The 13,487-nt window shown below is 45.7% G+C and overlaps 1 protein-coding gene across 2 annotated transcripts in view; it reads right to left on the bottom strand.

Moving 5' to 3' along the window:
• Positions 1–13,487, bottom strand: part of YAP1 (Yes associated protein 1) — a 119,472-nt gene that overhangs the window by 58,128 nt on the left and 47,857 nt on the right. For both annotated transcript variants that reach the window (XM_008058695.2, XM_021712673.1), the window contains exon 2: positions 8,403–8,518. In XM_008058695.2, coding sequence (XP_008056886.1) covers positions 8,403–8,518 — 116 coding nt within the window. The remainder of the gene's footprint in view (positions 1–8,402; positions 8,519–13,487) is intronic.

Raw genomic sequence — 13,487 nt, 5'->3', positions numbered from 1 at the left:
GCCACTGCCCTCCAGTCTGGGCGACAGAGTGAGACTCCAACTCAAAAAAAGAAAAAAAAAAAAACAAAAAACAAAAAACAGCAAAAAACTGATCTGAAGCTACTGAAAGACAAATTAACTCTATATACCAGCCTCTCGACATAATTAATTTGGATTGCTTTAAAGAAGGAATGAAGAAATTAATACTTTAAAAGATCGATGACTGGAATCAAGTAACATCAAGAGTGACTCCCAGTGGAGATGGAGTGGCACAGAAACCACCAGCTGCCCTGACAAGAATGGCACTGGCATCAGGCAGCAAAGCCAGGAGCGTGATTTAAAAGTGCCACGTGGCCGGGCTCGGTGGCTCGGCCTGTCATCCCAGCACTTTGGGAGGCCGAAGCAAGAGGATTGCCTGAGTCTGTGGATTCAAGGTCCACCCGGGCAACTTGACGAGACCTCATCTCTACAATAAATAAAAAACTAGCCAGGCATAATAGTGCATGTCTGTCATTCCAGCTACTTGGAAGGCTGAGGCGGAAGGATCACTGGAGCCCAGCAGGTCAAGGCTGTAGAGGCCGGGAGTGTGCCACTGCACTCCAGTCTGGGTGACAGACTGAGACTCCAACTCAAAAAAAAAAAAAAGGGTTCACATGTTGGCCATCACTGGGTTTAGCAAAGACTCCTGTACCAAAGCAGAAGCAATAACTGTAACCTAGAGCCACCTGCAGCTTGACTGGACATTGCGAAATTACTTTTTCTATTGCACAAAGAAATTTTTAAACCTCATATTCCCTGCATGTTGTTTATCTGCATCTTTTATTAAAATGAAATGGGTTGATCCATAGTTGCAAAAGAAAAATGGCGGTTGTGTCTATAGTACTGATCACCTTTTAGAAACTTAATCATCAAATAAATCAAGCCACAAGCTACATAAAGCAAGTCAAGCCTCTTACAGATTGGTTAGAGCAACTCTGACTATTGTGCTTGTGCCTTTACTGCTTGCCCTTTTCCTATGGTCAGCTTTTCTTAATGGACCTGGAATTCTAGCTGGGAAAAAAGAAAACAATTTTTCAAAAAACGTTTTTTGCTTGAAAAGTTTTAAAAAAAGATATTTGGGCCAGAAGTCGGAGTGTAACTAATATATACACTGTCTCTGTCTCTTCACTGCTCTGACTTTGGTCTTTATTTTAGTTTCATTCCTATTTGATTTCACTTTAGATTAGTCTTTTTCCATATATTATGACTTCAAGGATTAACAATCTCCATTTTATAGTAATTAAGGAGAGAATCAGGAAAATTGGCTTTAAAAACTATATTCATCTTTAACACTCTACTACCTATGGCAAATAGAAACTCTAAGTGAATCAAAAAGTCAGACAGTAACCCACTACTCGGATAAGAGCCAATAACCCACACAGTGAGAGAAAGCCTGCAGAGATAAACCCAGCCCCAAAGACAGTATGGTAACATATTTTTTAAATTAAATAAAAAAATTAGCCTGGTGTGGTGGCACAGGCCTGTAGTTCTAGCTACTTGGAAGGCTGAGCCAGAAGGATCACCTGAACTCAGCAGGTTGAGGCTGCAGTAGCCGTGAACATGTTAGTGCACTCCAGCCTAGGTGAATGAGACTCCAACTCAAAAAAACAAAAACAGCCCTGTGAGTTTGGTGTTACTATTACTGTTATTTTCCAAGCAAAGAAACTGAGGTGCAGGCAGCCACTGGAACTTGTCCAAGGTTTCATGGGCAGTGACAGCTGGAATTCATACCGGGTCCACTCAACTCCAAGAGCCCCAGGTTTTAACCCTTCTTCTAAACTGTCTCCGTTTCAAAAGTGAAAAATCCAAACCTCAAAGTTTATGAACTACAACACATAACATAGGAATCATCAGCACCTAAAACCTGTCGGCTCTGCAACTTCTCACATCGTTGCCCTCTCTGTGCTTTTAAAGTTGGAAACTTTCCTTCTATTAATGTTTTACCTGTCACTTTACATTTCACACCTATTCCCTACACTGACATTTTTCCCAGTGGCAATTTCTCTTTCCCATTTGTCTTGGGCTCCAACAGCGGTCACACAGAGCAGGCTTTATTAACACAGCAGGCCGACACGAAGGCAGCTCCCTGGTACTCGCCCTGGTGCTTCTGAACCTCCTCCACTTGGGGAAGGGGTTTCATTGCGTCCCTCTACCACGCATCGCCGTCATGAGCAAGAGTGCACGCTCTCTACCCGTCTCCAGATACTTCCCAAGTATCCATGCAGTGTCTCAAAATGGAGACCTCTCAAGTGCTGCACTTGCAGATTTGGGAAATTGTCAAACAAAGGCCAGTAACTTCTAACTTTAAAGCATAAACACAATGACTCCTCTAAAATATTACGTCAATATAAGTTCATAGTGTTTGTTTTGGCACAGCTACACGGTAGTGCTGGGTTTATCGTTTGTCATCTCTCATTTGGAGTGACCATGTGGTGCTTGTGAAGACGACTTGCGTTTTGCGGATTTGAAGAAAGTTGGTGCTATTTGTGGGCTAAAGACGGAGTGTCAAGTGGGAAAAAACCAAACACTCGGACATATTCTTCTGTTTGAGTTTAGCAGAGGAGGCGGCTTGAGACATGTGTGCCATGTGCGGGGAAAACGCCACCTGGGAACATGCCAAGGAAATGGGTTTGTCCTTTCAAAAAGGGCCACTTTGACCTAGTGATTCTCCACCTTCAGGAAGGCCCTCAGGCTTGATGAAGGACGTTCAGAGTCTTTAACCCATGATGAGCCACGTCAGTCAACCAAGAATCGGCGAACGGAATACGGAATAAACTGTGACCAGTCAGCCGTCCCGGGACATTGACATTCCAGGGGCAAGTGGAAGGCGCTATGAACTTATGCATCAACCCACTATCTCTGTAACTAGACATTTTGGCTTTAGATTGTTATCAAATGCAGTTCAAAAAAAAAAAGCAGAGAAATGGGTTAGTTGATTTTGCTTAATGTAAGTCAAGGCTTACAATTTTTAATGATTTTAAATAGTTTTTAGCCTCTTTGCATATAGTCATTTTGGGTTACCACGGAGTACACTTTTTTGACTTCGCTGTTACTTTTAAGATTCAGCAATCTGATGGATCAGTACTAACCAGCCATTACCGCAAATTTTAATACACAGCCAGTTTATGTTTTAATTCTAATAATAGCCAGTTAAAGGAGAAGGTCACCTTTATGTCCCCAAGTCCTTATTTTCTAAAGTTGAACACAAACTTCACTAATAGCTTACCTATTTACCTGCCAATTAAATGGCACAGTTAAAGAATATAAATCAACCTTCTTCAAAGATGCACCGAGTCTTTGCCTGCAGAACCTCTTCGAGGTGTACCATTGTTTGGGGTGATTTCTCAATTACAGATATTTGGAAATTTGCCCAACCACATCTCCAGTCTGGTCACGAAATCCACCATTTCAACCTCGTATTTTGCAAAAGGACTTGTAAAAGCAAAATTAACCTCTGATCATTTTTGCTAAACTGAGAGTGAGTCAGAATACCTTACTCTCATTTTGAAACTTTTGGTGACCTGAAGAAACTTTTGGTGACTTGAAGAAACAGGATTTCATAAAATCTTAGAACTGAAAAAAAAAAATCTTTAAAAAGTACATTCAATCCAGTCAACCATTAAAAATTATGCAAAAAACAGGTTTGGGGAGTCAGGTCTGATCAGAAACAAAAAATCACAGCACAACACAAGCTGGAACTGAAATTCTGATAGGGAGATTCCTTTTTTTAAAAGAGCAAAACCAGAAAGTTCTTGCTAAGTTAATGAGTAATAAAAATGTAAATCGAGTTGCATTTCGTTTGATGAAACCAATAAAGTGCTCCAAAAGAACAGCTAGCTTTCTTCTTTATCTGAAGGTTTTGGGTTAGCAGACTCAGAAGGCATTCCCTTTGGGGTGAAAATCTTCCGTAGGCGAGGCCATTTGCTGCTTGTTACAGTAAATGTCCTCACACTTTACTTGTAGGCTCTCACAATTCTCCTTGTCTCTAGACTTTAAAAAATACCTTAGATGATCTTTTTTTTTTTTTTGAGGTGGGAGTCTCACTCTGTCGCCCAGACTGGAGTGCAGTGGCCGCTCCCGGCCACCACAGCCTCGACCTGCTGGACTTCGGCAATCCTTCCACCTCAGCCTTCCCAGTAGCTGGTAGATGATCATTTTTGCCAGCAGAGAAGAGCATTCAATACAGTTGCTGCTTTTCTCAAAGAAACAAAGTGACTTCTACATTCGGTTCAATTGCTGACAAGATCATGTCTCTAAAGCTACTTAGCAAGGGGAGAGGACTACCTGAGCCCAGGGATTCAAGACCAGCCTGGGCAACTTGGCGAGACCTCGCCTCATACATACATACACACACACATACATACATAAAAAATTAGCCGGGGTCGGGCACAGTAGCCCAGTCTGTAATCCCAGCACTTTGGGAGGCCGAGGCGAGTGGATTGCCTGAGCCCGTGGGTTCGAGACTCGCCTGTGCAACTTGGTGAGACCTCGTGTCTACAATAAATCAAAAATTAGGCCGGTGGGGTAGTGCGCGCCTGTAGTTTCGGCTACTTGGAATGTTGAGGCAGGCGGATCGCTGGAGCCCAGCAGGTCGAGGCTGCGGTGGTTGGGAGTATGCCACTGCACCCCAGTCTGGGCGACAGAGTGAGACTTCAACTCAAAGAAAATAAAAATAAAAAAATAGCCGGGCATGGTAGTGTGCGCCTGTAGTTCCAGTTACTTGGAAGGCTGAAGCGCAAAGATTGCAGGAACCCAGGAGGTTGAGGCTGTGGTGGCTGTGAGCGTGCCACTGCGCTCCAGCCTGGGTGACACTGAGACTCCAACTCAAAAAAAAAAAAAAAGCTACTTAGGAAACTGAGTTGCACACCTTGCTGGAGATCACACAGCTGCCAAATAAACACCACAGCTGCTCCTAGAGTGAGGCCTTATTAGCATGACACTATGGCTATAATTTTATGTGAACATATCAAGATTAAGGTTCCCATGACATTCATTCCCAAGCACATCTAAACCACGGCTACGTCCTGTTTATTCTTAAATACCCATTGACATGGAAGGAAAGACAACAAACATGTGCATGTGATTCAGGGTGAAAAGAACCACGCACTGTACGATGCTATCAACAGCCTCCACACGTGACCTGACAGGCAACGCCTTCCTTTGTATTTGCAACCAAGGTCAGAATAATTCAACAGAACACCTCACTCTCATTTTGAAACTTCTGGTGACCTCTTTTCTTTTTGGGGATCAGTTTTGTTGACATTTTTAAAAAGCTTTCTGGCTTCACCATGTCTGCCAGCTAGCTCTGACGATCCCCACGAAGGGCCAGGACCCGTTCAGTTGTTCCTACTCTGGTGAACCTCAGATTAAGAGCACGGGATATGGAATCTCATGGCCACAGTTGAATCTGGCTTCTACCACACACAAGCTGTGTGATCTGGAGAAAGCTACTCCGCGTCTTTCATGTATGAAGCACCTGACAAATGGCCATGATGAGGATCGCATGAGAGTGTGTACCACGACTTTCGCAGAATGCCTGACGTGTAAATCAGAATTGTTGCTCTTGCCATCACCATCAGTAAGGACTTCCCCCTCCACTTGGAAGCAGTTGGGTCTCCTGGGTGTGGCTTTCCCCACTTCATCCCTTCTCCCAAGTCTCCCTCCACAAGCCTCTCTCTCGACTTTCTTTCCCCCCACGGTTGAGCTTCTGTCCCTTCTCTGAAGCTGTTCCCAAGTTGCCTCTTCGCGAAACCTGGTTCTGAGTAAGAATCCCGACTGACGTGTGTGCAGGATGTGGAAACATCTCTACCAACAAGACAGTTGAAACAAACCATCCACGGTCGCTTTAAAATCAAGTCGATGCATGCCTCTGGTTTTAAATATAAATACGAGCCCTAGTTTTCTCATGTCCTAGACCCTTGACCATCCGTAAATGTCAGAGGACACAAACAACCCACCGGTGTTTGCAAAAAAATCACAATCAACTTTGTTAGATGTTAGATTATTAATCAATTATCTGTTGTTGTCTAGATATGTGTCTAGACAGAGCATGACAAACACAGGCTTACAAGGCAGATTCCAAACTTTATTTGTAAAACTGGCAGTTTAAAAAATAGTTGCAGGGTAAAAATATTAATAAATGTTTGCATAATTTTTGTCTTTAAAAATTTTAAGATGTACATTCAATGTCACATATAAAACAGATTCTGAAAACAAGCAAATGCATTCATATCATAATATGAATATGACAAGTTAAAATAAAGATGTAGGAAGTAATCCTTCTTCAACAGTTTTTATAAATAAAGTTTATGACAGAACAAGTCCAGTCACGAACGCTGCCATGTTCTTTGTTTTCTGCTCTGAACCCTTTAGAATACAAATGTCCTGGCTGGGTGTGGCGGCTCAAGCCTGTCATCCCAGCACTTTGAGAGATTCAAGGCGAGAGGATTGCCTGAGTCCAGGGGGTCGAAACTTGCCTGGGCAACTTGGTGAGACCTCATCACTTCAATAAATCAAAAAGTTAGCTGGGCATGGTGGTGTGCACCTGTAGTTCCAGCTACTTGGAAGGCTGAGGCGGAAGATCGCCTTAGCCCAGCAGGTTGAGGCTGCGATGGCTGTGAGCATGCCACTGCACGTCAGCCTGGGCAACAGAGTGAGACTCCAACTCAAAAAAAAGAATACAAATGTCCAAGCGCCAGACTCAAGAGCAGAGTTATGGACAGCAGGACCGCTCCCACGCCTGTATCCCTTTCAGGAGAAGAAAGGATGTCCCAGCTCTGTGAGCTCTCCCAGTCAAGGGACCCCCGCTCTCAACTAACCGAACCACCCCTCTCACACCCCACAGTCCCCTGCCAGAGTGCATTCAAGAAGCCTACAGAAGAGCGACTCCGGTCACACTGGTCAGCTTACTGAAAGAGAGCACTGATGGGCTGTAAAGGAGAAAACCATCAAGGCCACTGGAGCCACCACACACTGTGACATCTGTGCCCTGCTACCAGGGTGCTTGGCAGGAGAGAAGCCGTGAGGGGACAGGACAGTCGTCGGGAATCCAGCCCGAGGCTCCAACCCCAGACACCAGGCATGGGGCTGCCTGTTCCCAGAGGAAGGGGTGCCTTATCCCAACGCGTGCTGAGGTGCATGTGAGCTCGCCGTGGCCGGGCACCCAACTCACACAGGAGGAGGCGGCCAGACAGCGTCCAGCTGAGACAGTGATGGACAACTCCACCCCTGTGGAGAGCGTGGCCTGAGCCAAGATGGCGCCCGGGACCTCTGCCAAGTCCCATGATTAGGCGCATGATATACCGCCAGGCCCTCCTTCACTGCGCACCGCGCAAGTGCAACGCTGCAGAGCCTATGAACTGCTGACACGCTGGAACGGGACTTGTGGGTGGAGACCAAGGGATATAAGTACAGGACAACGGGGAAGAAAGAAGAAGCTAGAAGAAGAAGAGAAGAAGCTAGAAGAAGAAAGAAGAAGCTGGCATGGTGTAAAGGCTGAATAAACCGCTTTGAGAAGAACACGTTGTTGTTGCCTCCTTCCTGCTGGTCAGGGGTGAGCGACACACTCCCACTTCGTGGGCGACAGGAGCTTTAGACGCACGCTGCTACTACCTGAGCAGCCCTTCAGAGCACAGGCCACCGCCACTCCTCATCACCGAGATGAGAAAAACTGCAGATTCAAGTAAACTGCCCAGCAAGAGGCAGAAGAAAGAGGACACTCAGGTTCCTCTCCTGGGAAAAGGGCCAAGGTGTGTTTAGTGTCCATGTGAGAAAGGGTCTCTGGGATCCTAAGCTGTTGCTTCCCGGGCAATGCCAGGACGGAGTGGATAACTGCCTGCAAAGTTGCACTTGGGGCCATTGCCTTGCTAGACACTGGTGTGGCTGTGTGTTCTTTGAGCTATGGCTGTCGCCATGCTGCCTGGCTTTGGCCCCCTCTCCCACCTTGGGGAGGAAATCTTCTCTCTCTCTTATTTAGTTTTAAATAAACTATAGTTTCTAATCTAAAAAAAAAAACAGAAAAGAAAAGTTGCATCTGGAACACCACACTCCAAACCCCAAAGGGAAGATCAAACTCAAGACCTCAGATGCAAGGAGTAACAGAACAAGAACACAAGCATGTCCCAGTTATCATGACGAGGCACTGAGACGTTCACTCCAGAACCAAAACTGTAGAAACTGCTGGCTTTCGGCTCCCAGCCCCGTGTGCGTCAGTGACCCAGGAAGGCTGCAATATAGCATGTGTTATGTCTAAATAAACTGTGTCTCCCAAAGGAACTGGGTAGAAAACAGACACCACCACGGCCCAGTTTCCTTAGAAGTCTCGACGGTCTCCTGCTGGAAGGTCCACCGGCACGCGAGCATCCCCCCGTGCTCTCCCCGCTCACCTGAGGCCGAGTTCATCACGCTCTGCTGCACTGGGGGGCTGGTGGGGGCCGTGACGTTCATCGGAGACAGCAGGGCCTTCCTGGGGTCCTGCCATGTTGTCGTCTGGTCGATGTGGCTAGGAGAAAGCAGACCAGCGTGTCAGACGGAAAATGCCAGGTCCCAGACACAGTTCTCCCTTTTGGGGGCTCACGGGCAGAGGCGCCCAGTGAGCTCCGCACAAGCTTGGAAGCACGTCGCCTCCCCCCCCACCCCACCCCGTCTCTGCAACAGATGTTTGCCACCCTCAAATCACTCAACTTTTACCCCTTGGATCTTACAGGGGCAAGATCTGAAAGGTTATGGCTGGGACTGTAGGTGAAAGGAAATCATCTCCATCCAGTCGATCATTCTTACTGGCTTCTAACTCAAAGATACAATGTAGTTTTGTAAGCTGATCACCTAACACGGTCATCACGTGACTAAGACCCAAGATTCGCCAAGGAAACACACACTTATTTTCTGCCAGTGCTAAGAATGCCAAGTAATATATAATTTTTAGGCCTAAAACTTTTAAAAAGCAAACCACGCGAAAAAGTCCAGAACGTCACCTTCTTAGAATATCTATTGTGAAGCTGAAACGGAATTAAAAACGTTATCTGTAAGTTTCCATTTCCTCCGGCAGATGAGTAACATGTTATTACACAAAGGCCTTTGTTATTTGCTGAATCTTTTCTACATATTGTTACTTTAATGATAAACATACGTAGGCACATTGAGTCCTTCACCTATAAAACTGGGGACAAAAGCAGCTAAAGATCCCGTGACACTTAATTCTATAGGCATCTATCTGACACGCAATCTGGTCCATGACCCTCCTTTGCAGTGACTGCATAGAACCACCCACAGAATCTTCCCGGACACTGAAGCCAATCCATAAACCAGCTCTTCCCCCCTTTAATATAAGGGTTTTGAATATGATGCAAAGGACATAGAGTTTTCTTGCTGTCAAAATACAAATTATTTTGCTGCAGTGTCGCTTAAATGTACAAATGCTAAAATCCCTCATCCTAAAAAAGCCGCTGGCCCTCAGTAAGTTAGTTTAGAACCCAGAAGAGCTGTACTATGTCACCTCAGGCAATTTTCCATGTAAGAAAGATCCACATATCTTTAAGGAATAAAGACGTCATTATCTGAATGTCCAACTACAAAAGCATGCAACCATCGCCCAAGGAAATGTGATAGGAACTTAACTTTAGGATATTTTGTTTTTATGTATTCTATACAATTAAATTATGAAGAAATGGTGTTTTATCAACTCGCCCCAGCATGCAGCTGACTCTTGGACAACCAGGGGATAGGGGTACCGACCATGCGGTCGAAAAATTTGTATGTAAGTTCTGATTCCCCCAAAACTTAATGATGAATGGCCTACTGCTGGCCGGAAGCTTTACTGCTCACACAAGCGGCCAGCTAACACAGATCTTATGTGTTATATGCATCACATACTGCATTCTGATCATGCGTTAGAGAGAAGAAAATGTTATTAAGAAAACCATGAAGAGAAAATGTATTTACAGTGCTGTATTCATGGATGCCACCAGTTTACGGCATCTGTTTACAAGAGGAATCTCTGGCCTGAAATGGCGAAAGACCTCAATCCGCGGGACACAACCGCAATTCACCTTCTCCTTGAGACGTCATGGCATTTCCTGCTTTCCTGGGGGCACTTCCGGCAACACTAGCGGCACTCTGTGTGGGTCCCATGGGGTTATTCAAAGTTTATGATACTACCCTCAACACGATGAAACACACACAAGAGCGCGACAAGAGATCGCTCTTTACTGTGCTTTACTGGAGAGACAGGGTTTCCTGGGGAGGCGACCCACGCCCTCCGTGTGCTAAGTGGACACTTGTAGCACTGAGCTGCAACACCGACAGCAGATGCTATGTGCTACAGTTTGGATGCAACATTGTTATCGTGACATTCATTTACATTTCTTTTGTAGGCAAAAAAAAAAAAACAAACAAAAAAAGCCAGGCTCAGTGGCTCAGCCTCTAATCCTGTGCCTTTGGGAGGCTGAGGTGAGTGGATTGCCTGAGCCCGCAGGTTCGAGACTCCAACTCAAAAAAAAAAAAAAAAAAATGTGTGTGATCTGGGCGCACACACAGATGTTCCGATACATTTTAACTTACTATGATAGATTTGCGTATATTTTATGGTGGCAAATTAGACAATAGACTAGTATCTGCATGTATTTTATGCATTCATGACATACCTGCTTCTTAATTTGGGGGGCATTTCAAGGCTACGAAGTTCACCTGCAAGTTTTATTTTCCAATGTATTTACTGAAAAAAACATGCATGTAAGTAAGTGGACTCGCAGTTTAAACTCATGATGTTCAAGGGTCAACTGTACACAAAAATATCCCGCCTCCTTTTTATCACAAGACCAAGAACTCTATACAAACATTTCATACCACAGAAAACTACATTTGCTAAGACCAGATAAGCAGCCCGCCAGGACCATTCATCCCAGATTCCTCCACGGCACCTTTGCTCGCCTCCTCTGGTCTTCACTCGAACATCAGATTCTCGGGGAGCCTTTCCCTGGCCACATCATCTACACCCCACCCTGCTCTTTGTTTTGTTTTGGCTGGATCACCCTTTACCATTATCTGACATATCTTTTACTTGTTTATCTCTTTCCTCTAACTAGAACATAAATTCCAGGAAAACAGAACATGAACTCCAGGAAAAATCTGTCCATTTTATTCACTACTGTATCTTCAAAGATTGGAAAACGCTCAATAAATATTTGTCAAACGAGTGACTAAAATGACGGCTCTTTCTTCTTTTTTTTTGGCTCTAAAAACACAGAACTTTCTCTAGAAGTCTGAGGCCTTGCTGACGTCGTCAACACCTACCTTTTCCAAAAAGGAAACTATAATTAAGGATCGTAGGGCCGGTAGAACTGGGAGCGGCGACGCTGGCGAGAGCAGTGTCAGCGGCACAGTGAAGGTCCACACACGAGAAGGCAAGGCACAGATACGTGTAGTTGTGCCCAGGGCAGAAAGCAAAGCTCAAGTAGATCAACACGAGTTTTTGTTTCTCCAAGAGGAAAAGACGAAAGTGTTTGTAACGTGAACACAAACTGCAGGTGAACTTGTGTGGAAGAGAAATGGATGGGGCACAGTCATCCTTCAGAGGCAAAAAGAACAGTATGCCAACCTTGCTCCCACCATCACCTGAGGTGAGGAAGGAAGGAGAGGGCAGAAGTTAATAACCTCCATGGCCAGTAAACACCAAGACCAATCCAGGGCTGGGCTCGGTTGGCTCAGCCCGTCATCCCAGCACTTTGGGAGGCCGAGGCAAGTGGACTGCCTGAGCCCACGAGTCCGAGACCAGCCCGGGCAACTTGGCGAGACTTTGTCTCTACAACAAAGCAAAAATTAGCCGGGCGTGGTAGCGTGCACCTGTAGTTCCGGCTACTTGGAAGGCTGAGGTGGAGGGATCGCTGGAGCCCAGCAGGTCAAGGGTGGGTTGGTTGTGAGTGTGCCACTGCACTTCACCCTGGGCAACAGAGTGAGAGACTCCAATTAAAAAACAAAACAAAAAACACCCCAGATGCCTCCACAGCACCTTCCCCCACTCGTCCCCAGGCCTCCACGGTACCTGACACATGAGTGATGGTTTCTGCTCCCCGATCAAGAGGAATAACATTTAGCTGATTAGCAGGTATCCCTGCTACGCAAACAGGAATTTGGGGTACCTGGCCAGTGGCTCATGCCTATAACCCTAGCACTTTGGGAGACTGAGGGGAGAGAATCCCTCGAGCCCAGGAGTTGGAGAGCAGCCTAGCAAACATAGCGAGACCGTGTCTCTAAAAAAATAAAATAAATAAACAAAAATCAGCCAGGTGTGGTGGCACATGCCTATAGCCTCAAGGGTGTTTCAGAGGCTGAGGCAGAAGGATCACCTTAGCCCCAGGTTAAGGCCACAGTGAGCCCTAATCATGCCACTACACTCCAGCTTGGGAGACAGAGCTAAGACTCCAAAAGAAGAAAGACAGTGGTTATACACAACACAGAAAATAATCAGAAGGATTCACCAGCTTATCTTGTTCCTAAGGATAGTCTAATGCTTTTTTTTTTTTTGAGTTGGAGTCTCACTGTCGTCCGACTGGAGTATAGTGGCATGCTCCTAGTCACCGCAGCCTTGATCTGCTGGGCTCTGGTGATCCTTCCGCCTCAGCCTTCCAAGTAGCTGGAACTACAGGTGAGCACTACCACGCCTGGCTAATTTTTAAACATTTATTGTAGAGACAAGATCTTGCCAAGTTGCCCAGGTGAGTCTCGAACCCGCAGGCTCAGGCAATCCACTTGCCTCAGCCTCCCAAAGTGCTGGGATTACAGGTTGAGCCACCGAGCCCAACCAGTCTAATGCTCCTAACAGCTGAACAGGAAAATAAGAGAAGTGAGATTTACAGCCCCTTTAAGACATGCCAACAGATTATTCTCTGCTATTATTCTAGAAAAGAAAAGGCAGTTGGGTTTACGGCCAAGACGAACTCTGTGTTCTTACTCCGCAGCAGCTGTGGATGGGAAACAACGAGCTCGTCATCCGAGTGCAGACTGACGACACACTCGCGGGCTGACCATGGTCAGGGTCCACTGCAGCTTCTCCTGTGTCAGTTGTCTCTCCCTCCCTGCTGGCTCTGTCTCTTCATTTTACAGGGCAGAACTGCAGCCCTTCATGCCTGGGGACTTAGCAAAACGAATATAAACCTGAAAAAGGGGACAGGAGCCCTAAAGGGAACCATCAGAAACTGACTTTTTTGCATAATCTCACAAGTTAATGAAGGCTACGGTCTACAGAAATATCTAAAGAGCTTAGTATCCTCCTGTGAGATGTGAATCCCATGAAATTTAAACCTGGGCTTCCAGCACACAAGGGTTCTGGCCTTAAAAAGAATGACAACATTACTGTCACCATCCTCAAATTACTGGGAACCATAAGACACTAAATGCTACTTGAAATGACCACGGGGAGACCCAAAGATCCCATCTCTCTGGGATCAGAGTTCATCAAGAGGGATGACAAGGTG

Source organism: Carlito syrichta, unplaced genomic scaffold (genome assembly GCF_000164805.1).
Source record: "Carlito syrichta isolate Samal-C Ts95f unplaced genomic scaffold, Tarsius_syrichta-2.0.1 Scaffold303596, whole genome shotgun sequence".
Classification (NCBI taxonomy): Eukaryota; Metazoa; Chordata; class Mammalia; order Primates; family Tarsiidae; genus Carlito; species Carlito syrichta.
Note: the sequence above shows the minus strand (reverse complement) of the source record. Positions and strands in the feature narration are given on the sequence as shown.